At 44.7% G+C, this 26,082-nt stretch overlaps 1 protein-coding gene across 4 annotated transcripts in view; it reads right to left on the bottom strand.

The window, feature by feature from the left end:
* Window positions 1-2,873: 2,873 nt before the first annotated feature.
* ESYT3 (extended synaptotagmin 3) overlaps window positions 2,874-26,082 on the bottom strand; it is a 62,328-nt gene continuing 39,119 nt past the window's right edge. The window contains exons 17-23 of one of the 4 annotated variants that reach the window (XM_060196503.1): window positions 24,842-24,991; window positions 20,504-21,012; window positions 19,680-19,778; window positions 11,605-11,736; window positions 6,386-6,491; window positions 5,177-5,226; window positions 2,875-4,378 (exon numbers count right to left, since the gene is read on the bottom strand). In XM_060196503.1, coding sequence (XP_060052486.1) covers window positions 4,342-4,378; window positions 5,177-5,226; window positions 6,386-6,491; window positions 11,605-11,736; window positions 19,680-19,778; window positions 20,504-21,012; window positions 24,842-24,991 — 1,083 coding nt within the window. In that variant the 3' untranslated portion in view covers window positions 2,875-4,341. Of the gene's footprint in view, window positions 4,379-5,176; window positions 5,227-6,385; window positions 6,492-7,493; window positions 8,233-11,600; window positions 11,737-19,679; window positions 19,779-20,503; window positions 21,013-24,841; window positions 24,992-26,082 lie in introns of those variants that run through there. The other 3 variants (XM_060196508.1, XM_060196516.1, XM_060196520.1) reach the window with 3 other exon arrangements.

Here is a 26,082-nt window from a genome sequence, read left to right as displayed (position 1 = left end):
TCCAAATGTAAGTGTCCTCAATGACTTTTCTGTATAGCTTACAAATAGTGGGTCCCATTGTCTTACTTGGCTAATTAAGCCTTTCTTTGCTATGTTTACAAAAGAATGCTTTTCATGCTGTCTTGTACTTATTCTCTGCCCTATGGGATCAGTGTCTTATCTCTCATTTAAAAGCAAAAAATGCAAAAGATACTTTTGAGTGTTTGCCCCTTTATATAAGCCCCTTCAGTGTTAGCGCTCTGCTATGGTGTTAATGAACTCCTTTAGCTTAAGACAGATTCTCACTCTCTTCCGCAGAAGTGGGATGGGGTTGGGGGGCTGGTTTGGGGGGAAGTTGCAGGGAACTGACAAGAATAGGAATACCAGTAGGAAAAATTGAGAGAGAGAGAGAGAGAGAGAGAGAGAGATGGAGTGTTTTTACCAGAGTTCTGCTCCGCTCTGGCTTATGATGGTATGGGGGATTGAACATGGGACCTTTGGTGCCTCAGGCATGAGAGTCTATTTACATAACCATTGTGCTGTCTCCCCCCCATTCTTTGTCAGATTCATTTTTGTCTATTTTTGATTCCTTAATAAGTAAACATTTATTTTAATAATTTTATACATGTGACTGACATAAAACTACATTTTTAAAGCACACAATTTAGTAAGCTCTGGGGGAAAACAACAATGGTTATGTAAACAGACTGTCATGCCTGAGGCTCCTAAGTCCCAGGTTCAGTCCCCTGCACCACCATAAGCCAGAGCTGCGCAGTGCTCTGGTGTTTCTCTCTGTGTGTTTGTGTCTCTCTCTGCAACTCTCTCAAAAATAAAATAAATAAAATTTTTTAAATTTAGTAAGTTCTGGTAGACAGACACATAGCACCTGTGAATCCACTACCATAAAATTCACTACATGAAACATCCCTCTTAGTAACCTGTCCCCACCCCTGGCCAACAACTCATCTTTTTATTTTTTTTAACAACTTAATTTCTTTTCTTTTCTCTTCTTTGCCTCCAGGGTTATTGCTGGGGCTCAGTGCGTACACTATGAATCCACTGCTCCTGGAGGCCATTCCCCCCATTTTGTTGCCATTGCTGTTGTCATTATTGTCATTGTTGCCATTGATGTTGTTGGATAGGACAGAGAGAAATGGAGAGAGGAGGGGAGACAGAGAGGGGGAGAGAACGATAAGACACCTGCAGACCTGCTTCACCGCTTGTGAAGCGACTCCCCCTGCAGGTGGCTCATCTGTTTTTTATCACTCCAAAGCAGTTGGCATCTTAACGTTTGTTTCCTTTTTTGCCTGGCAACTTTCACTCACCATAATTAGAGATTCCTGCATTTATCAACAATTTATTTCTTTTTATAGCTGCATAGTGTTTCTTTGTGTTAACATACCACTGTTTACCTGTTGATGAATCATCATTATCATCATTATTATTATTTGCCTCCAGGGTTATTGCTGGAGCTCGGTGCCTGTACTACAAATCCACTGTTCCTGTGACCCTTTTATTTTTTTAATTTAAAATTTTTTTATAGAAACAAATTGAAAGGGAGGAAAGAGGGAGAGAGATAGATACCTGCAGACCTGTTTCACTGTATGTAAAGTGACCCCCCTGTAGGTGGGGAGCTGGGGGTTTGAACCATGATCCTTATGCCCATTCTTGCACTTCGCACTATGTGCGCTTAAAACAGCGCCCCACTGCCCAGTCCCCAAGCATTATTTTTCCCCCAGATTTTGATTATTACAAATAAAATTTTGCTAAACAGTCATGTTCAGGTCTTTATGTGGTTATATGCCTGATATCCAATATCTTAAAAATGCTGTTGTTTCATGTATTTTGTTTTGTTTTGGTTTGGGTTAGGTTATCATGGTGGAAGGGTCAGTTTGGTTTCTACTACCTCATCCTGACTCAAAGTGGAAATTTAGATGTGTTTTAAGTCTGAAGTTTTATAACCCAGAACATATCATAACTCTTTATTTGGCTAGACTTACTTTTAACTGTTTTTTCTTTATTTCTTTTATTTTCCCTTTTCTTCCCTCCCCTTCCCTTCCTTCCCTTTCCCACTCCCATCCATCTTTCTTTGTGAGAGGGGTAGAGAGCTCAGCACATTGTGCCACCATTTATGAGACTCTGTTTTGTGTTTTTCAAAGTATCCTGAACTAAACCCAGAGCTTCCCACATGCACAACATCCACTGAGCTACTTTCCTACCCTGTGCACCCCCCCCACACACACACACAGTTTTTTGGGAGCAGAGATTCAAAAAAGCATCTTGCAGAAAATAAATACTACAACAAAACATCTCAATAAATTTCATCAGAAAAAAACAGGGATTTCTTTCCTGGCTTCTGTCCTTCACCTGGGATCTTTGTTTTCTATCTGGTGTGTGGCTTCCTTCAACACATGCTTGCTGCTAGGGATTTTTTTTATTATTATTATCTTTATTTATGTGTTAGATAGAGACAGCCAGAAATTGAGAGGAAGGGCTGATAGGGAGAGAGACAGAGAGACACCTGCAGAACTGCTTCACTACTTGCAAAGCTTTCCCCCTGAAGGTGGGACTTGGGGGCTTGAACCTGGGTCCTTGTGCACTGTAACATGTGTGCTCAACCAGGTGTGCCACTGCCTGGTCCCACTGCAAGGGAATTTTATCCATCAGCAAAGAGCTTATTTTACCTTTTAATAAACTATGTTTGAAAATAAACACTGTCCATGATTGAAGTTTTCTTTATTATTATTATTATTATTTATTTTCCCTTTTGTTGCCCTTGTTTTGTTGTTGTATTGTTGTTTTGTCGTCGTTGTTGGATAGGACAGAGAGAAATGGAGAGAGGAGGAGAAGACAGAGAGGGAGAGAGAAAGACAGACACCTACAGACCTGCTTCACTGCCTGTGAAGCAACTTCCCCTGCAGGTGGGGAGCCGGGGGCTCAAACCGGGATCCTTATGCCGGTCCTTGTGCTTTGTGCCACGTGCGCTTTAACCCGTTTTGCTACCGCCTGACTCCCATGATTGAAGTTTTGTATGTGCTTGAAGGAGGAAAGGTAGGTTTCACTTTTCTCTCTTGAGCTCAGTTGTTGGAGGGGTTACTGATACTCCAGAGGTTCTGGGCTTCACACTCTGTAACTTCCCTGGCACATCAGCCGTTATCAAGATGCAGCATTATAGTGGGTATTACAGTGCCACTGTGAACTAGTCAGGACAGACACTGGCTGTCCCATTTTACTAGGAGAAGTTCCCGTTCAGGATAGAAAGCTCAGTGGAAGTACATTTTATTACATGCAGCCTACCATGTACTTAGCACAGTCTTGGATCATGGAGGGGGAAATCATTTCAAGCAGCCTCCAGGCCATTTACAGAGTGAACAAACATTAAATACCAAGCCCCATACAAGTAACTTCTTAGCATAGGATCCTGAGCAGATACTCAATAAACAGTCTCAAATGTTCAAGGTGCGATTGCTGAGTGAAAAGTGCCCATGATTGACAAGTGCAGCAGTGCCGGGAGAGGCGTGTGGATGGGCTAGTGGAGGAAGCACTGGAGCTGAGCAGGAAGGATGTGATTGATGGCTTGGAGAATTCTGCAGGAGGGCATTTGGACATAACTGAAGTAGCAAGCAACTCGAGGTTGGCTTGCTGAGTCTATAAGGCACATTATTTCTGGTAGGAAACGGGAAACTGGATAATGAAAAGGAGAGAAACATGATAATCTTGAGGTGAGTGGGAGTGAAGGCAAAAGCTGATGGTGGCCTGGGGTCTTTGTCTGAGTGGACGAGAGAGATGATGGGACCACACAGCACAGCAGCCCGTGGACACCTATTCCACTTTGTAAAATTTGAAATGAAAAGAGGCACTTGTTTCAACACACCGCTGACAAAGTTTGCTTTCAGTGCATAGTGTGGCAGAAGAGGACTTCAGAGCACTTGCTCTCAGCACTTTGGGGGTGACTCGCTTTTTATCCCCATAAAAGAGCCACCTCTGTGGCTCAGCTACAGCCTAGGAAACCTGTTAGCTGTCCTGGAGCAAAGCTCCCTCACCCTCTGTGCCTGAAATTAGACACTTGATGCAGATGTTCAGGCATGTCCTAAATGAGAGGGTCAGTAATTGCTTCCCAAAGGTGAAAAATCACCACTGAGGTTTGGATAGCATGAGAAGGCATAAAGACCTCCCTTTCTGGATTTAAGCAGTTCAATCCAAGCAAGAGAGTAGCACTTGCTGTCATGTACATGACACCCTAATGACATCCAGCCATGCAGTATAATTCCACACAAGAATGTATGTCTGCACTTGGCGTCTCTGACTTGTTAAGAAATACACACGTGGACACGTGTATGCAGAGGGTGGTGGAGCTCTGCTTCAGCTTCTGGGCTGTCCGTCAGGAGTCAGCTGATACCTGAAAGACAGTCAGGAGGGTTTGTGTGAGCGGTGGTGTGGCACCATCAGGGCCAGCTGAAAATCCAGTCTACCTGGGTGTCTGCTCTGGGTCTCACCCACAACCCCTCTCTCCACAAACCAGCCCATCGGGATTAAGGCTAGAGCTTAAGGAGTTGTGCAGCTGGTAAGACCTTAAGTCAGGGTGAAAGTCTCTCCCATCTTGAGAACCAGAGAAGCTGAAATGTGCTGAGCAAGGAAATACTTTGGGTGGTATAAGGAAAATGGTCTGTGACTAAGTCAAGAAGAGCAGACTGACGCGATCAAATAAAAGATCACAGAGTGGTGATGCTTTGTGAAATAAGAGATGAAAGACACCTACCGATGGTTTTACACATATGAGAATTGATACATAGGAACTTGAAAATTTTAAAATAACCAGAAGCAAACAGTTTTTAAGACTGAGAACTTGGGGAGGTGGGAGGGTGGGGCACAGAATTTTGGTGGGTATGGTGTAGAACTATACCCTGGAATCTTAAAATCTTGTAACCCATTTGGTACAAATAAAAAATGGAAAGAAGGGAGTTGGGCGGTAGCGCAGCAGGTTAAGCGCAGGTGGCACAAAGCGCAAGGACCAGCATAAGGATCCCAGTTCGAGCCCCGGCTCCCCACCTGCAGGGGAGTCGCTTCACAGGCAGTGAAGCAGGTCTGCAGGTGTCTATCTTTCTCTCCCTTTCTCTGTCTTCTTCTTTCTTCATTTCTCTCTGTCCTATCCAACAATGATGACATCAATAACTATAACAATAAAAAAAAAACTCACCACTGGCAGAAGCCCTTAATCAGATCTTCTTTTGACAAGTCAATCAGGACCTAAATGACCACAATCATTAATTCTTCCCACCAAGATTGCATGAAATGGAAATAGACTGAGCTAAACAGGAGTGATAAGAAACGAATTTCTTTGGGTTTCAGAATTTAGAGCGTCATCCCTTCTCCATTTTTTAAATGATTTCCATGGTTATTGCTGGGGTTTGGTGTCTACACAGTGAACCTAACATTCCTGCAGGCCATTAAAATTTTATTATCTTTATTTTATTTACTGGATAGAGACAGCCAGAAATCGAGAGGCAAGGGGGTGATACAGAAAGGGAGAGACACCTGCAACACTGCTTCACCACTCGCAAAGCATTCCCCCTGCAGATGGGGACTGGGGGCTCGAACCTGGGTCCTTGTACACTGTAACGTGTGCTCAACCAGGTGTGCCACCACCCAGCCCCCTACAAGCCATTTCCCCCCCCCCCTTTCTTTTTGACAGGGAAATTGAGTGGGAAAAGGGGTGGTAGGAAAAGAGAAAAGCAAGACTGCTTCACCACTCATGAAGCTTCCCCCCGGAGCCCAAGCCCCTTGTGCATGGTGATGTTTGTACTCGCCTGAGTGGGTGGTGTGCCATTGCCTGACCTCACTATTTTTACTTAATAAAAAAAAAAAGTCCCACCATCACAATAATAAAAGCTTCTCTTGGAAGTGTAAGAAACAATAATTAATAATGTGGAAGATGCTCAAATGCCTGTGTGCTCATGGACCTGGTAGAGTTTCAAATTGGTTAAGACGAGGCTTATCAAAGGCTGTAGTGCTATGTGTATGAAGCCCTGGTTTGACCCATGGCATCACACAAAAGAGATTATGTTGAATCTTTAAAGATTTTTTTTTAAGTTTTTTTTATTGATTTATGAGAGAGCAGAGGGGAGAGAGAAAGGACCAGAGCATCACTCTGACACATGCTGGGGATCAAATTTGAGAGTCCAAGACTTTTATCTGCTGTGCCACCTCTAGGCCTTGATTTTAAACATCTGTATATTTGATGATTTTAGTTTAAAAGCTCCGAGGCACACAGTAGACTGTAATCCACTTTAATTCATTTCTGGAGTAGTCAGGTGATTCCACCAGAATCTCCATGAAGCCACCTTTTGCTAAAGGGCTCCTGGGAGTGGCAGGAGGGGATGGGGCCCAGAGTCCCCCTCATACTTACTTTTCCTAACTCCTTCCTTCTGTGTGAACCAGGGGGCCTGCTGTTCTTCACAGCGACATCTAGTGACCTCTTCTGTACTTCTTCCATGGGAACAAAAAACTCAAATCTTGAAGAAGCAGAAAATTAGGAAGCGAGATGTACATGTTTTCTTGTGTTCCAACTATTTCCCTATTTTTACTTCTTTTATTTTGCTTTATTTTCATTATACTTAATAGGACAGAAATAAATTGAGAAGGGAAGGGGAAGTAGGGGAGCGAGAAAGAGACATACAGACAGACAGATATCTGGGAAGCCTGCAGCAAGTGAGGACCAGGGGCTTGCACCTGGATTCTCGTGCTTAGTAATGTGCACCACCAGCTAGTCTACATATCAGCTGTGCCTTGGGCTGCTGTGCTCTGGGGTTGACTTGCTTTCTCCAAGGCTGTCACCCTTTCAGCTTCTCTGGCCAGCTGAGGGCTAGGATGCTGCTCAGCTCCATTTCATTTTTGACGTGTGGAAAGTCATGGGCTCTCCCCTCAGAAACCTTAGTATCCAGCTGTGCCATATACTCACAAGAGGCCTCTGGACTCCTGCCAGGCTTACTTTTAGGGTGAAGGTTGCCTCCCAGGTAACCCTGGCATATCTTGTTATAATTGGATGAGGAAGAGAATCACTACCAAATGAGGTTTGTCAGAGAAGTCCAGTATCAACCCTCTTCCTCTCATGTTCCCCTCTAGCTGTTTTGGCGTGCTGTTAGAACTGGGTTACAGCAGAAGACCGGTGCAGTCAGTAACTCCTGAATACCAGGGTGGTTCCAGGCACAAGTGTCAAGTAGATGGGAACAAATAAGATTCTCTCTCCACACCCTTCTCCAAAGATTCATTTTTAAGCACAGCCAAAGGATTCAGTGCAGCCCTTTTCAAACTTGTAGTTATTGGGGCCAAGTGGTGGTGCTCCTGGTAAAGTGCAAATGCTACCATGTGCAGAGAACCAGGTTCAAGCCCCTGGTCCCCACCTGCAGGGTGGAAGCTTCATGAGTGGTGAAGCAGTGAAGGGACTGCTTTCTCTGTTTAGACATCACCCATCAAGTCCCAGATGCTGCCACGACCCCACCCTGACCTCCTGCACAGAGGACCACATGGTGAAGTCTCAAAAACCTCATCTCTCCAGAGCCCTAGCCTACTAGGGAAACAGTAGGGACAGAACAGGTGTGTCGAGGAGTATGGGTTGACCAGACAACTGCCCACATGTAGCAGGAAGCAGCTACAGAAGCTCAAAAGTCTGTCCTTCAACATCCTAAAAAGTTTGGGTCCATACTCCAAAAGGGGAAATGTTGAGGGGCGGAGGTACCTGGAGGATACCGCCCTGAAAATGGAAGTGGTGGCAGGTGTGGCTTGGAAAGGTGGAGGCGGGGCTTAGATGTTAAAAGGGAGACCTGTGGGCGTGGCTCGTTCTCTGTCTAGGTCATCGTGTGAGTAGTAACTCGGCTTCTCTCCCCTCTCTTCTCTCTCTCTCTCTCTCTCTGATGATCTAACATGTGAATGTTCTCAATTTCCCTAAATAAAAGTTAAAATTCCTAAAAAAGAAAAAAAAAAAAGGTGAGGGGACTTCCGGGAGGTGTGGTCATGGAGTAACAGGGATCATATCAGATCTCCCCCCCAAACAACAAATAAATACAACCATACATACAAAGCTAAACAGAATCCACCAACTATACCTGAAACACCCACAGCCTCAGGCAAGTACTTGCTTGCACGGCTGGGTGAGAAGGGGCATGGGGGACTGAAGCTGAACTCAAATTCAGAGCTCTGGGTAGCAGCACAGTGCGATGCTGTTTTGCCTCTACACATACCAAGCAATGTAGGCAGCTCCCAGTGTCAGCAGAAAGAGAACAAAGCTTATGACCTTCCAATCTTTGACTCAGGGGTTTTAGCCTTCTGAATTTCAGGCAAGGACACACCAAAAACGGAGCATTTGTGAACATAAAAAAAAAAACCCAACACCCGTTCCCACTCCCTCCGCTGCGAAATAAAGAGGAGCCTAGAGATCACAACAATGGCGCCATCTGCTGGTCAGCAATAGTCAGCACAATAAATGTGTAAGCAGAAAAATATAGAACAGCTAGCCATACCCTATCAGTTAAGTAGAAATGAAACAGAGACCCCAAGAAATTAATAGATGTAGAGAGAAAGACTACAGGAAGCTTATTATGAAGGCTACAAGAATCTAAGCATAGTATGGAGAAATACACTCAAAAGTTGAAGGAATTTTTCACTAAGGAATTAAACACAAAGAATAGAGTTCTCTAAGAAGCTAAAAAGCTAGATGCAGATTTTTCCCTTGGCAAAATCCAACATCCCTTCATGATCAAAACACTACAAAAATGGGAATAGATGGAAAATTCCTTAAGATAGTAGGGTCCATATACAGTAAACCTACCGCAAACGTCATCCTCAGTGGGCAGAAGCTGAAAACATTCCCCCTCAGATCAGGTAGTATACAGGGCTGCCCACTATCATCATTACTCTTCAGCATAGTATTGGAAGCTCTCACCATAGCAGTCAGGCAAGAAAAAAGAATAAAGATTGGAAGAGAAGAAGTCAAACTCTGACTATTTGTAGATGATATGATAGTATACATAGAAAAACCTAAAGAACCCAGCAGGAAGCTTCTGAAAATTATTAGACAATACAGTAAGGTGTCAGGCTACAAAATTAACATACAAAAATTAATGGTATTCCTTTACACAAACACAAGTCAGAAGAAGAAGATATCCAGAAATCACGCCCATTCACTATAGCAGCAAAAAATCAATAAAATATCTAGGAATAGACCTAACCAAAGAAGTGAAATACTTGTATGCTGAAAACTCTGAGTCTCTATTCAAGGAAATAGAAAAATTATACAAAGAAGTGGAAAGATATCCCATGCTCATGGACTGGAAGAATTAACATATTCAAAAAATATTCTATCCAGAGCCATATACAAATTTAATGCAATGCCCATAAAGGTCCTATCAGTTTTCTTCAAGAAAATAGAGCAAAAGTTACAATCATTTATCTGGAACCAGAAAACACCTAGAATTGCCAAAACAATCTTGAGAAAAAGAAACAGAAATGGAGGTACCACACTCCCAGATCTCAAACTATAAATAAGGCCATTGTAATAGAAACTGCCTGGTACTGGAGCAAAAATAGATACACAGACCCGTGGAACAGAATTGAAAGCCCAGAAATAACCCTCCACACCTATGGCCATCTAATTTTTGATAAAGGGGGCCCAAACTATTAAATGGAGGAAGGAGGGTCTCTTCAATAAATGGTGCTGGGAAAATTGGGCTAAAGCTTATGAAAAATGAAACTGAACCACTTTATCTCACCAGGAACAATAGTAAACTCCAATTAGATCAAGAACCTGGATGTTAGGCCAGGAACTATCAAATACTTAGAGGAAAATATTGGTGGAACTCTTACGTAAATCTCAAAGGCATCTTTGACGATACAAACCCAACTGCAGAGAAGACTAAAACGAAAATAAACCAATGGAACTACATCAAATTGAAAAGCTTCTGCACAGCAAAAGAAATCACCCAAATGAAGAGACTCTTCACAGACTGAGAGAAGACTTTTACATGCCATATATCAGACAAGCTAACAACCACAATGATATATAAAGAGCTCACCAAAATTAGCAACAAAAAAGCAAGTGACCCAATTCAAAAGTGGGAAGAGAATATGAACAGAATATTCACTACAGAAGACATACAAAAGACCAACAGATCTATGAAAAATTGCTCCAAGCCACTGATTGTCGAGAAATGCAAATAAAGACAAGGAGATATCACCTCACCCCTGTGAGAATGTCATACATCAGAAATGACAGCAACAACAACACTGGAGAAGGTGTGGGGACAACGATTGCAACTTCCATAGTTGTGGGCCCCTAGAGACATGCCTAAAATGGACTTCCTAGTTTCTGTCCACCTTAAGATCCTGTTCTCTTCCCTACTTCATGTTTTTTTTTTTTTCCTGTTTCCTATCCATTAATCATTTTGTCCCACTTTGTATCTTGCTGCCTTTCAGCCACCAAATTGCAGACACTGTCACGATTCCATCCTGACTTCCCTGGACAGATAACCTCACCAATGTGTATTGGAAGCTCACCACTTCAGAGCCCAGCCCCACTAGGGAATGATAGAAACAGGTTGGGGGTGTGGATTGACTTGTCAATGCCCATGTCCAGCAAAGTAATTACAGAAGCCAGAACTCCTATCTTCTGCAAAATTGCAAAAATAATTGTGATCCATATTCCCAGTGAGGGAGAAGGGATAGGGGGAAGATGACCAGAGGGCTCTGAACTCCAACTCCATCAGAAACGAGAGAGGAGAAAAAAAGAAGGGACATTTGGATGTAGTATTTGGTGTAGATGTGACTTGGAAAGGAAGAGAAGATAGAACTCTAAAAAAAAAAAAGCCAAATATAGACAGATGGTTGTAGAAATAATAGTGACTCTTATCTGCAACCTCCGGAGAACTGCTGTAGCTCACAATGGAGGAAGGACTGGAGGTCCAGAACTCCAGTGGTGGGAACAGTGGTGGGAACAGTGCAGAGTTGTACCCCTGTTATCTGATAATTTTGTAAATAAGTACTAACTCACTAGTAGAAAAGAAAAAGTGAAAACAACTTGTAATCATTGTATAATACCTTCATATGCTGACTACTCATGTCTTTGGATTCTGAAGCAGAAAAAAAAAAATGACGAGAGTCTGCATCTCGGTTGACTTGAGTAAGTCAATAATAAGAACATAGCGTTGCTGCAGCTGGCCCACCAGAAGCAAGAACTGTGATCAGAGCCTGTGACAAAGGATGCTGAAAGGACATGGGGGGGGGGGCTACTTTTCTTGGAGGACACTTGAAGTGTTTAACTTCAAGGTATGTTTGTTTTTAACTGCTGCTTGAAAACAAATTTAAAGGAAATCCAAATTAAAATGTTTTTGCTTCATGGAGAGTGACAAGTATGGAACATCCCATAGTCAGGGAAACTTCTGTCCCTGTGTGGGGAAAAAAATAAGTTGCTTCACTAAACCACCTGGTAGGGAGTCCCATCCTCCCACTAAAGTACAGATACCATGTTGCCCTGCCCTAGTCTTCCAGCCTCCTGCAGGCCGCTGGGAACACAGTGGTTGCCAGCAGATATGTATGTGCTTGGGGCATTGTGGGCAGGCCAGTGGGCCCACTCACGTCTCATCAAACAGGGGCTCCAAGGTCTTCCGCTTCACTGAAGTCTTCTTGCGACTTGACCACCTCCTTTCTGGCAGCAAATAGACTCGAACATAGGGATCAGCTCCACTGCTGGTGCAGGGTGTCAGGTTTCTAATTTGGTTTCAGAGACAAAAGAAAAAGTGGCATCACCATCATGGGGATGTGAGACACTCCCTTTGTCTCTCCCCTCAAGCTACAGCAAGTTGGTTATCCACAGCTCAACAGAGAGCCTTCTGCTCTACACACCAGCATGCCAGAGAGATCCATACAGCTGTAGACATAGAGGTGGGCACACCGGGTTCATAGACATGGTAGGGCCCACAAGCCTGACCTGTGGCTCTGGAGAAGAGGAAGTAGCAGAGGCAATAGCTCCTACACTCATCCCTGGCAGTGGCTGCAGGGCTTGCAGCATGCTAGGGGCCCAGCAGGGTATGTAGCAGCGCAGTTTGTGTGTGAATCAGACCTCAGCGCCCGGAGCCTGGGTACCTTCTGTCTCCAAGCCCCCACAGTAGTGGAGTCCCACCACCCAGACAGCCAGATATACTTTCCACCATCCTGGGCCTCAAAATGAGACCTGCAGCTGCACTGATACCACAGTAGCAAGGCACCAGTGACCCAGGATGAACAAACAGTAAAGCAAGGGTGTTAGTTCACACCTCTGACGATGGTGGTGAAAGATGGGAGACACCTACCATATAAAGCCAGAGGCACCTCAGGTCAGAGTAACGGAAACTTAAGCTATAGTGTCAACTACTGGAAAACATTAGAATGGCCACTAATTACCAAGCTGCCAAATTGTTAGAATCAAAGCAAACAGAACTTAACGTCAATAAGAAGGTGTGAACTACTTCAAATGTGCCATCTCAGGAGGAATTCTTGAAGCACTATGAGAAATCAAGGCAACACAAGATCACAGAAAATGACAGTTCTCCGGAAAGCAACCTTAAAGTCAGAAGATTGTGATATAACTGAGAATTTAAGAGAACTATCCTGAAGAATAAAGGGGCTACAGGAAAACTCAAGGCAGTTTAGTAAATTGAAGAATAAAAGGAATAAACAGAAGGAACACTACCAAAGAGACTGAGACCAAAAAAGAACCAAATAAACTTGGAGCTGAGATAAGATAAATGAAGACTGCATCAAAAATAAAGAATGCATTAGAAAACATGAGAGTGAACGTGGAAGACAGAATCCGTGTGTGAGAGTATAGACATCTAGAAATGATTCCGGTAGGAAAGAGAGAACTGGGTGGGGGTATAATGGTTATACAAATGAGACTGTCATGTCTGAGGCTGGCTCCAAAGTCTCAGGTTCAATACCCTGGACCACCATAACCCAGAACTGAACAGGGCTTTCTTTAAAAAAAAGAAAAAGAAGAGAGTCAGGCGGTGGCGCAGTGGGTTAAACGCACGTGGCGCAAAGCGCAGGGACCGGCGTAAGGATCCCGGTTCGAGCCCCCGGCTCCCCACCTGCAGGGGAGGCGCTTCACGGGCGGTGAAGCAGGTCTGCAGGTGTCTTTCTCTCCCCTCTCTCTCTGTCTTCCCCTCCTCTCTCCATTTCTCTCTGTCCTATCCAACAACAAAGCAACGTCAACAATGGCAATAATAACCGCAACGAGGCTGCAACAACTAGGGCAACAAAAAGGGGGGAAAATGGCCTCCAGGAGCGGTGGATTCATGGTGCAGGCACCGAGCCCAGCAATAACCCTGGAGGAAAAAAAAAAAAAGAGAGAAGAGAAGAGAAGAGAAGAGAAGAGAAGAGAAGAGAAGAGAAGAGAAGAGAAGAGAGGGAGTCAGGCGGTAGTGCAGCGAGTGAAGTGCATGTGTCACAAAGCACAAGGACAGAGTAAGGATCCCGGTTCGAGCCCCTGGCTCCCCACTGCAGGGGAGTCACTTCACAGGCAGTGAAGCAGGTCTGCAGGTGTCTATCTTTCTCTCCCCCTCTCTGTCTTCCCCCTCCTCCATTTCTCTCTGTCCTCCAACAATGACATCAATAACAACAATAATGACTACAACAATAAAAAACAAGGGCAACAAAAAGGGAATAAATAAATATTTAAAAAAAGAAAAAAGAGAGACCTAAGTTGTTTTTTGAGGCAGAGACGAGAGAGAGAGAGAGAGAGAGATCACAGCACTGAAGTTTTCTTCAATACAGTGGTGGCTGGACTTGGACCTGGGTGGCAAAGCAGCGCACTATCCAACTGAACTGTTCTGCTTGCCACTAAGTTTCACTTTTAGCAAAGAAACCATGACAACTGTCTGACCCCAGGAGGAAAGACAATATGAGAGTAGTGGGTATTCCAGGAGAAGAGCAGAAGAAGGCAGCAAAGAACTTATTTTTTTTAACTGGGGGGTTAACAGTATACAGTAAAATATAATAGTTTGTACATGTGTAACATTTCCCAGTTTTCCAAAAGAACTTATTTAAAGAAATAACTGAGGTTTCTGGGGAAATGGCATTAGTGGTTATAGAAAAAGGGTCCCACCAGGTTACAGATGCTAGCATGATGCTGACCAGAGTTCCCTTGACTGACGACCCCACCAATGTGTCCTGGAGCTCTGCTTCCCCAGAGACCCACCCTACTAGGGAAGGAGAGAGTCAGGCTGGGAGTATGGATCGACCAGTCAACGCCCATGTTCAGCGGGGAAGCAATTACAGAAGCCAGACCTTCCACCTTCTGCACCCCACAATGACCTTGGGTCGATACTCCCAGAGGGATAAAGAATAGGAAAGCTATCAGGGGAGGGGATGAGATACGGAGATCTGGTGGTGGGAATTGTGTGGAGTTGTACCCCTCTTATCCTACGGTTTTGTTAATGTCTCTCTTTTAAAATAAATTTTAAAAAGTTAAAAAAAAAAAAAAGAAAAAAGGCTTCCATGCGGTTCCAGAGTCCCAGGTTCAGTCCCCAGCACCACCATAAGCCAGAGGTGAGCAGTGCTCTGAAGGAGGAGGGGGGAGTTCGTCCGGGAGGTGGTGCAGTGGATAAAGCATTGGATTATCAACCATGAGGTCCTGAGTTCAATCCCCTGCAGCACATGTGCCAGAGTGACATCTGGTTCTTTTTCTCTCTCCTTTCTCATGAATAAATAAATAAATTCAAAAAAAGAAAAAGAAGAAGAAGGCAGCACTCTCTAAGGCTCAAAGTGAGGGGCCAAGTGGTGGCACACCGTCTGGAGTGCACACAGTAGTCTGTACAGGACACACCTGTTCAAGTCCTCAGTTTCCACTTGCAGGGGGAAGCTTCACAAGCGGCAAAGCAATGCTGCAGGTTCCCCTGATTCCTCTATCCTCCCCTCCCTCTCAATTTCCTTCTCTTTTTTTTTTTTTAATATTTATTTTATTTATTTATTCCCTTTTGTTGCCCTTGTTGTTTTTTTTATTGTTGTAGTTTTTTTTTATTGTTGTAGTTTTTTTTTTATTGTTGTTGTCGTTGTTGGATAGGACAGAGAGAAATGGAGAGAGGAGGGGAAGACAGAGAGGAGGAGAGAAAGATAGACACCTGCAGACCCGCTTCACCGCCTGTGAAGCGACTCCCCTGCAGGTGGGGAGCCGGGGTTCGAACCGGGATCCTTATGCCGGTCCTTGTGCTTTGCGCCACCTGCGCTTAACCCGCTGCGCTACAGCCCGACTCCCTCCTTCTCTTTTTTTAAAGTTTTTTTTTTAATATTTATTTTATTTATTTATTCCCTTTTGTTGCCCTTGTTGTTTTATTGTTGTAGTTATTATTGTTGTTGTCGTTGTTGGATAGGACAGAGAGAAATGGAGAGAGGGAGGGGAAGACAGAGAGGAGGAGAGAAAGACAGACACCTGCAGACCTGCTTCACTGCCTGTGAAGGGACTCCCCTGCAGGTGGGGAGCCGGGGTTCGAACCGGGACCTTTATGCCGGTCCTTGTGCTTTGCGCTAAAGTTTTTTTTAACTTATATTTGTTTACTGGATAGAGACAGCCAGAAATCAAGAGGGAAGGGGTAGATACAGAAGGAGAGAGCTGGACACCTGCAACACTGCTTCACCACTCGCAAAGCTTTCCCCCTTCAGGTGGGGACCAGGGGTTTGAACTTGGGTCCTTGCACAGTGTGCCCTCAGCCAGGTGCACCACCACCTTGTCCCTCAATTTCCTTTTCTATCAGAAAAAAAAAAGTGAAAGCCCACAAGAGTGGTCGATTTGTTGTACAGGCACCACTGACAGCGCTGGTGACAATAAATAAAGGCACAAGGTGACTGCATGGATGGAATGTTAAAGCTTGACTCTCTTGTCTTCAAGAAAGTCATCTCAGCTCTAAAGATAAGCTCAAAATGAAAGGGTGGAAAGTCATACTCCAAACAAATAATAACCAAAAGAAGGCTGATAGAACTATAGTTATAGCAAATGAAATAGACTTCAAGCTAGAAAAAAAAAGCCAAGGAGCCACTATAGAACGTTAAAGGGTGTGTTTGTGTGTCTTGGGTGGGGGGCTCAAGCCATCAAGAAGATATAATATGCTTGTATTCATTAACATATACAAAGCCAGCACAGAAGCACCAAAATACATAAAGCAAATACTAACAGACCTTAAAAGAAGTTATAGCAATATAATAATAATAATAATGGGGAACTTTAATTTTTATTTCTTTTTTATTAGCCATTTACAAGATTACAAGCTGATAAGGGTACAGTTCTAGAGCACTCCCATCACCAAAGTGATGTGCCCTTATCCCCAGTGATAACCACCATAGTTTTCTGAAAGTCTTAGGTAGGAGTTGACTATTTTTTTCCCCAAGTCCACATGTTTGAATTCTCTATCACTTCACTTCCTTCCTTACTTTATTAAGCATAGCCACTTCCAGTTCCATCCATTTTATCTCAAAGGACACAATATTGTCTTTTTTAATTGTTGAGTATTATTCCACTGAGTATGTGTCTAATGGGGGACTTCAACACCTATTTGTATCAGTAGACAGATCACCCAGGTAGAAAGTGACCATCACTAAACAATACATTAAAGCAGGACTTATTTAATATAGACAGAAAATTCCATCCTAAGTCAGCTGAATACAAATTCTTATGTGCACGTGGAATTCTCAAGGTCTAACTAGGGATCAAGACACAAAGCAAGTCTCAATAGATTTAAGAATATGAAGTCATGCCAAGGGCCTTCTCTGACCACAATGGTATGAAACAAGGACTAAATCACAAGAAGAAAACAGAAAAATTCACAAATATGCAGACTGAACAACATAGTATAGAACACTACTAGGTCAAGGAAGAAATCAAAGGAAAAATTAAATCTGCAGACAAATAAAAATAAAAATTCACTATAAAAGAATCTGTGGGAGATAGCACAGGTGGTGTTAAAATGAAAGTTGTTTGTTTGTTGTTGTTGTTGTTGTTTAATACTAATGTAGACCTGACTCACGAAACACGGAAAGGACTTCTCTGGGCAGACAATCTCACCGGTGTGTATTGGAACCTCGCCTCTCCAGAACCTTACCCTACTAGGGAAAGATAGAAACAGGCTGGGGTATGGATCGACCTGCCAATGCCTACATCTAGCAGAGAAGCATTTACAGAAGCCTGAACTCCTACCTTCTACACCACAAAAACAACTTTGATCCATACTCCCAGTAGGGGGAGTGATAGGAGGAAAAGGATAAGAGGCCTCTAAACTCCAGTTCCATCAGGACCCAGAGAGAGAAGAGGCAAAAGGGAGGGACATTTGGATGTATTAATAGGATTGTGTGTGGCTTGGAGGGGAAGAGAGAACTGGACCTGGAAGAAAAAGGGGGCAACTATGTACAAATGTAGACAGATAGTAGAGATGATGGTTGACCCATGTCTGCAACGTTAGGAGAGCGGTGGTGGCTTTCAATGCAGGGACTGGGGATTCAGAAATCTGGTGGTGGGAACAGTGTGAAATTATACCCATATTGGCATGTAAGTTTGTAACTCAACATTAAATTACTGATTTAAAAAAACAAGGAAAGTCTCTAACAAATTAGCTTTATACTGAAAGGAATGAGGAAGCCAAAAGAAGAAGGAGGAAGAGGAGAAGGAGAAGAGGAAGAAAGAAGAAGAAGGAAGAGAAGGAGGAGGAGGAGAAGGAGGAGGAGGAGGAAGAGGAGGAAGAAGAAGAAAAGGAAAAAGATCAGTGGAACCCAGTGAGAGAGGTAGCTGATGGCTATGGAAAAAGACTTTCATGCCCAAGGCTCCTAAGTCCCAGGTTCAATCCCCAGCACCACCATAAGAAGAGCTGAGCAGTGCTCTGGCAAGAAATATATTTCAGATCAGTGGAACCAATGGCTGAAAAAAGTACAATGGACAAGACTTAAAGACTTAAAAAGAAAAAGTAAGTTTCAAAGTCAGAAGCGAAAGAGAAGTTACAACATACACCACAGAAACGCAAAGGGGGCATTAGAGGCAAATCTACACACCACTCCAATATGTGCACACCTATCTGCAAACAGACTATTAGAAATATCTCTGATAAACACAGATACAAAAGTCCTCAACAGGAGCCAGGCGGTAGCGCAACGGGTTAAGCACATGTGGCACAAAGCACAAAGACCAGCGTAAGGATCCTGGTTCGAGCCCCCAGCTCCCCACCTGCAGGGGAGTCGCTCCACAAGCGGTAAAGCAGGTCTGCAGGTGTCTATCTTTCTCTCCCCTTCTCTGTCTTCCCCTCCTCTCTGTCCTATCTTAAAACAAACAAACAAACAAAAGTCCTCAACTACTTTCTAAGATGCTGAATTCAGCAATGCACTGAAAGAATCACCCACCAGGATCCAGTGGCACTTATTCTAATTATTAGATGTAGAAAAAGAATTTGACAAGTTCAGCATGCATGTATAATTAAGAAAAAGACACTTCAATAAAATGCATGTGGAGGGAGAGTAACTAAACTAAACATAAGAGGGATCATATGTGTATGACACGCCTACAACTAACATCATATGAACTCAAAAAACAGAATGCTCTTCTTAAATGATCCCACTCTCACCATTGCTACTCAACACAGTATGGGAAGTAGTTAGGTAATAAAAAGAAATAAAAGGTAGCCAAATTGGAAAGGTAGGAATACAATACAGTTATTAAATGTGGAGACATTTTCTATATAGGAAACCCGAAAGAAGCCACTAAAAATCTACTAGAAATCACAAGTGAAGTAGCAAAATACAAAAGCAATATACAGAAATCTGCTTCCTATGAATCAGGGGAAGAAGGACAGAGCTCAGTGGTAGAGTACATGGTATATATACATGAGCCCCCCCCCCCCGGAGTGTACAGTCACATTAAAGAGAAGATACTCAGGAATAAATTTATCCAGAGAGGTTAAAGATCAGAACACTGGAGACTATCATATATAAGTGTGTGGGGGGGAGACAGCTGAAGAAGACCCAAAGAAATGGAAAAAATGCTTAAGGACTAGAAGAATTAACATTTGTAATACATTCATATAGGCTATCTACAGGCTAGGTGCAATCCCTGTCAACTCCAGTGGCATTTTGCACACAAGGAGAGCAGGAAATAACTTAATGGAACCACAAGAGACCCAGAATAGCCAAAGCAACCCTAAGAAAAAGAACAAAAATTAGAGGTATCACATTCTCAAACTTCAAATTATGACACAAAGCTATAGTCATCAAAGCAGCATGGAACTGGCTTGAAAACTGACAGTCAAATCAGTGGAATAGAACAGACTGTCTGGAAACACACACACACAAACTTTTTAAAAAAATTTGTTTATATTTATTTATTTTCCCTTTTGTTGCCCTTGCTGTTTTTCATTGTTATTGTAGTTATTATTGTTGTTGTTGTTGATGTCGTCATTGCCCGACTCCCCCCACACAAGTTTTTAATCATCATACAATGAAGAAAAGGAAGTTTTTTTCAATATATGTTGGGAAAACTAATCCACATTCAAAAGAAACCAGACCACTGCCTCCTATCATAAACAAAAATGAACACACTAGCTTAAAGACTGAAAACCATAAAATACACAGAAGAAAACAGAGACAGTAAATTCCTTGAATTTGGTCTTCCACATACTAGGATCTACGGCCCCAGACACCCATACCTGCAACCGTTGATCAGGACCCGGAGGCAGCGGCGCAGACACACATAACGCACGGTGAGTTGGACCTCGCCCAGGCCCCACGGCCCACCAGCCCTGCTTCTGCAAAGAGAGAGCTTGTCACTTGTCTTGCCACAGCCTGTGCTGGCCTCACTCCCAGGGCAGAAGCAATGGGGCATGGAGAGCAAGAACCCTGTGGGTTAAGATCATGACTGACTACCTGCCTGAATCTTAAGTTATGTCTGTCTTATAGGGTCACCGTGAACCTGGACTCAAGTTATGGTCAGCCCATAGTAGACAGTGGCAGCAACCAGATGTGTCACATAGTCCCACATTCTGAGCTTCCCATACCATCCAAATGTGATTTTTTTTTTTTTAAATCCCACCAGGGTTATCAATGGGGCTTGGTACCTGCATGGATTCACTACTTCTGTGAACACCTTTTTCCTTTCTTCTAGACAGAAGGTGAGAGGTAAGGAGAGAGAGAGAGAATAAGAGAAGTAGAGACACTGCAGCACTGCTCCACTCTCTGTGGAACTTCCCCGTCTCCTCCTCTGCAGACTCTCCCATGTGGTGGCTCAAACCTGGGTCTTCACACATGGTGACATGTGAGCTGTACCAGGTGAGTCACCTGCCACCCTGGTCTGCACCGTCACTCCTCAGGGCCCAGGAAGTATTCAGGAGGCTAAGTGCTCTCATTCCTTATGGCTACTAGCCCTCTTGCTCTCTCCTCCACCCTGAAGCTGTGTGGTGGGAAAGCAGAAAGGAAGCTCCCAGCTCGGCTCTGCCTGGTGGGCAGGAGACAGATGAGGCAGCGGGGTGCGTACTCAGTGTGGAGACTGCCATCTGTGAGGTCAAAGCAGGAGGAAGCCAGGGAGGTGAGCGAGGACATGCTGGGGGCCAGCCTGGCAGGTGGCCAAGCGAATGGTGAGGCAGGGCCTCTGATGGGCCTGGGAGACTTGATGGGCCCTGGGGAGTGGGGGCCGGGGACAGTCAGGAAGATGTTGGCTGGAGTCCTCTTCTCCCCTGTGGCCTCACAGAGCCCTCTGGGGCCATCCTTGCCTTTAGGGCCTGGGCCTGGCTCTTGGGGTGTGGGCTCAGGGGCTGCTGTGGGGGGCCTGGCTGCCATGGGCATCATGTTCTTGGGGGCCTCCTTGGCATCAGAATCAGAGCTTGGCAGGCTTGGTGGGCTTGGTGCATCTTGGGAGGCCTCTCCTGGGGTTGGAGCTCCAGGGCCCTGGTTGGTGGCCACCTTCTTAATGAACAGAGGGCCTTTCTTGAGGGCGTCTGGCCCCGTGTACGGGCTCCCCAGTTCTCGCTCCTCCACACACAGGAACTGTGGGCAGAGGACAGTGCTGTCATGGCTGGGCCTGCACTCCCACCTCCTGCTTCCCCCTGGCCTGTGGCAAAGGCTCCTTCTCTTCTAGAAGGAATTATGCTGCCATAGCATAGCTCCTGCCAGCTGGCCTCAGCCACTCCTTCCCAGCCTGCTCCTGCATTTGGCCTCTCTCATCAGTGATTCTATCTGTTTTTATTTTTAAGTATTTAACTTGTTATTATTTTTGTCACCAGGGCTCAGTGCCTGTACCATGCCACTGCTCCTGGTAGCCATTTTCTCTCTTTTTCTCTCTCTTCCTTTCTATTCCTTTTTTAATATATATATATATATATATATATATATATTTATTATCTTTACTTATTGGATAGAGACAGCCAGAAACTGAGAGGTAAGGAGGAGATAGAGAGGGAGAGAGGAGGTCGGGAGGTGGCGCACCTGGTTGAGTGCACATGCTATAATGCACATGGACCCAGGTTCAAGGCCCCAGTCCCCACCTGCAGGGGGAAAGCTTTGCAAGTGGTGAAGCAGGGATGCAGGTGTCTCTCTGTCTCTCTTCCTCTCTACCTCCCTCTATCCTCTCAATTTCTGGATGTCTCTATCCAATAAATAAAGATAATTAAAAAAAATGAGAGGGAGAGAGACAGAGAGACACCTGCAGCCCTGCTTTACCACTTGTGAAGCTTTCTCCATGCAGGTGAAGACCAGGGACTCGAACCTGGGTCCTTGCACACTGTAACGTGCACTCGACTAGGTATGCCACTGCCTGGCCCTCCTATTCCTCTTTTTGATAGAAGGTGAAAGACAGAGAGACGGAAAGACAGAGATAAGGAGAGACACCTGCAATACTGCTTCACTCCTCATTGCAGGTGGGGACTTGGGGGAAGAACCGGGGTCCTAGCACATGGTGACTGAGCTGTGTGCTCTAAAACCTGAAAGGAACAGCAGGTGCCTCACCCAGTTGAGTACACACATTACTATGCTTGAGGGCCTGGGTCTGAGCCCTGAGTCACCACGGGGGAACACCTGTAGGAGGTAAAATGCATGAGCAGTGAAACAGTGCTGTGGTGTCTGTCTTCTCTTTCCCTCTCTGTCTCTCACTCTTAAAGGAAGGGGGAAGGCCACTGGGAGTAATGACGCTGTGCAGACACTGAGCCCCAGCAATAACCCCGGTGAAAAACAAACAACTCTGAAAATTTAAGGTTAAATTTTCTAGGGGCCATTTATCAAGCTGTTTGGTAAATGAGGCTTTGGTTGAGTGTGAAGCTGGAGTTGACCTGAAACCCAGGACATGGGACCTCTCCAGCAAAAATGTATTGCAGAATAGGACAGGGGAGATAGTATAAAGCTTACGCAAAATGACTTTCATGCCTGAGGCTTTGAGGTGCTACGTTCAATCCCCAGCACCACCATAAGTCAGAGCTGAATAGTGCTCTGGTAAAAAGAAAACAAATTGGGGGGGTCGGGCAGTAGCGCAGTGGGTTAAGCATAGGCGGCGTAAAGCGCAAGGACTGGCTTAAGGATCCCAGTTCGAGCCCCCGGCTCCCCGCCTGCAGGGGAGTCGCTTCACAGGCAGTGAAGCAGGTCTGCAGGTGTCTATCTTTCTCTCCCCCTCTCTGTCTTCCCCTCCTCTCTCCATTTCTCTCTGTTCTATCCAACAACAAACAACATCAATAATAATAATAACCACAACAAGGCTACAACAACAAGGGCAACAAAAGGGGGAAAATAGCCTCCAGGAGCGGTGAATTCATGGTGCAGGCACTGAGCCCCAGTAATAACCCTGGAGGCAAAAAAAAAAGAAAGGAAGAAAGAAAGAAAGAAAGAAAGAAAGAAAGAAAGAAAGAAAGAAAACAAATTTCAAGATGAACACTCCAGCCTCCAGCGAGACCAATGGCAAGAAATGTGCCTGCGCTCAGGTTGGAGGAGCTACCCTGCCTCACGTGAATTGTGGGTCCATGTTCATACTACTCATGGGGCTTTGGAACTCAAAAGTTGAGAAAGAAAGGAAAGTAGGTCTAGACTTGTGATGCTCTGAGGAGTCCGGATGGAACCAAGACAGGAGGCGACACCTTCAACCCAAGTCACCAAGGAACTTGGAACCTATGTTTTCATCTTGGATTTCCCAGTGTAGAAGTGAGTCCCCAGGAAGTAACAGTAGAACTCCACTCTGAGAATCTTCAGGCAGTGGAGTTAGCACACATATGTGGTAACGGAAGGATTTCACAATGATTCCAGGTGGAAATGAAGCATGAAGTCACTCAGAACTGGAAACAGTATACATGTCCATGGAGGGACAGTTGGATAAAGAGGTTTTAGGCTCTATGTACTCCATGGAATACTTCTCTGCAACAACAACAAAAACAAAAAAAGATGATAGTGTGTTCTTTGGGACAAAATGGATGGAGCTACAGGTGATTATGCTGAGTGAGATGGAAAGAGGCAAAAGACAACAACCAGATAGTTCCACTCATATCTGGAGCATGGGGAACTGAAACACATGAACTGAAAACAACAACAACAACAAAACCCAGCCAAACTATTTCTCAGCCTCTGTGAGAATTATGGTGGTTATCATCTGGGGGTCAGGGTGGGAACACAGAGCTGTGGTAACTGGTGCGGTGAGGAATGATACCAGTGTCTTATAATATTGTAAAGCATTGCTAAATCACTCATAGAATCCCATTGGATTAAAAGACAGACATGGAGGCAAGATAAAACAAGGATGGCGTGAACTGGAGAGGGTAAAATGAGAAATTAGAACTGCTTTTTGAGGGGGCTGGGTGGTTGCACAGCTGGTTAAGTGCCTGTGTTACCATGCCCAGGATTCAGGGCATGATTCAAAAGCAGGGAAGCAGTACTGCAGGTGTCTCTCTGTCTCTTTTCTTCTCCATCCCCTTTACTTCTTAATTTATCTCTCTCCTATTACACGAAAAATAAAGTTAAAAAATATTTTTTTTAAAAAAGTATTCTTTGGGGAGTCAGGCGGTAGCGCAGCAGGTTAAGCATAACGCAGCAGGTTAAGCGAAGCACAAGGACCGGCATAAGGATCCCGGTTGGAGCCCCCGGCTCCCCACATGCAGGGGAGTCGCTTCACAGGCGGTGAAGCAGGTCTGTAGGTGTCTGTCTTTCTCTCCCCATCTGTCTTCCCCTCCTCTCTCCATTTCTCTCTGTCCTATCTGACAATGAACGGCATCAACAACAATAATAACTGCAACAATAAAAAAAAGGGCAACAAAAAGGAATAAATAATTTTTTTTAAAAAAAGTGTTCTCAAGTAGAACCTGAAATGGAATTGGCATATTGCACCCAAGTAAAAGACTCTGGGGTGGGTGAGTGCGGAGAATACAGGTCCATGAAGGATGATAAATGACATAGTGGGGGTTGTATTGTTAAATGGGAAACTGGGGAATGTTATGCATGTACAAACTATTGTATTTACTGTTGAATGTAAAACATTAATTCCCCAATAAAGAAATAAATTTTTTTAAAAAGTGTTCTTTGAAGTGAAAGTTGTGAAAGTAAAGTAACACCTAAGGCACTGCAAAAGAAGCAGGGTCTCTGTGAGGGGAGGATGTCAGAGGGAGCCAAGCCAAATAGACTTGGAAGAGGTGACAGGCATTCTAGAAGGAGGGGTTGAAAGAACAGAAGAGGCAGTAATCGAAGAGCTAAAGGCTGACTGAATTTCCTAGCTGTCGAGAGAAGGGAATTCAGCTCTGAGGAGAGTGGTGGGTCTTCAGTGCTTAATGCTTAGTGCTGAGCTGCCCACCTGGCTCCCCAGCTGCTGTTCTGCCCCACAGCCACCCCAGGGGGACGGGGGATGTCTCACCCGGAGCACCAGCCGCATGGAGATGAGACTGTCCAGGCCTGAGTGGTTGAGCTGGAAGCGTTGCTCCAGGATGAGGTCCGGGCAGGGCAGGATCTGGTTCAGGGGGAAGTGCAGCACCCCCAGAGCACACTCCAGCTCGTCATCCAGCACCTGGGCAGCAGGAGGAGAAGCAGCCCCTTAGTGCCATGCAGTCACTAGCATGGGTCCTGCCCTGTTTCCACAGGCCCTAACTTCAGTCAAGGCTGGGAGGGGCACATGCAGTCTAGATGAGCCCTGCTGCTCCCTGATGGGACAGCCATATGGGCTGAGGTCCCCAGGAGGCCCCAGTTCTGTTCCTGCTGGTCAAGAGACATCAGACAAGTCACTGCTTTTTTTTTGTTTGTTTTTTGTTTGTTTTGTTTTTTCCTCCAGGGTTATTGCAGGGGCTCAGTGCTTGCACTGTGAATTCACTGCTCCTGGAGGCTATTTTTTTCCCTTTGTGTTGCCCTTGTTGTTGTTATTGCTGACATTGTTGTTGGATAGGACAGAGAGAAATCAAGAGAGGAGGGGAAGACAGAGAGGGGGAGAGAAAGATAGACACCTACAGACCTGCTTCACCGCCTGTGAAGCGACTCCCCTGCATGTGGGGAGCCGGGGGCTCCAACCGGGATCCTTATGCCGGTCCTTGTGCTTTGCTTAACCTGCTGCATTACACTTAACCTGCTGCGCTACCGCCTGACTCCCCAAAGAATACTTTTTTTAAAAAAATATTTTTTAACTTTGAAGCAACCCCCCTGTAGGTGAGGAGCCAGGGGCTCGAACTGGGTTCTCTATGCCAGTTCTTGCACTTTGCGCCACGTGCGCCTAACCTGCTGCGCCACCAACAGGCCCCCCTTTGGGTCTTTACCTAAATACATTGAGTATTTTTTAGAAGTTGAATTTAGGTATTTGTTTAGGTTGATTAGATATTGAGAAGGGAAGGGTAAATAGGGAGGGAGGGAGAGACACCAGCAGCCCCTCAGTGTTCATCTGCTCTCGTGTGGAATACAGAAGAGAGCTCTCTTCCACAGACCTTTGGAGAAGAATGATTAACCTCCCCCACTTTTTTTGTAACTGGGTTTTTCCTAGGTCTTCATGTTTGCATGATTCCACTGCTCCTTGTGGGCTCTTCCATTTATTATCATTACGTTTTAGATAGAGGAGTGGAAAGACAGAAGGAGAGACACTGCAGCAACTCTCCTGTGTTGGTTGGCTGGGGACTT

The sequence above is a fragment of the Erinaceus europaeus genome, chromosome 1, assembly GCF_950295315.1.
Source record: "Erinaceus europaeus chromosome 1, mEriEur2.1, whole genome shotgun sequence".
Classification (NCBI taxonomy): domain Eukaryota; kingdom Metazoa; phylum Chordata; class Mammalia; order Eulipotyphla; family Erinaceidae; genus Erinaceus; species Erinaceus europaeus.
Note: the sequence above shows the minus strand (reverse complement) of the source record. Positions and strands in the feature narration are given on the sequence as shown.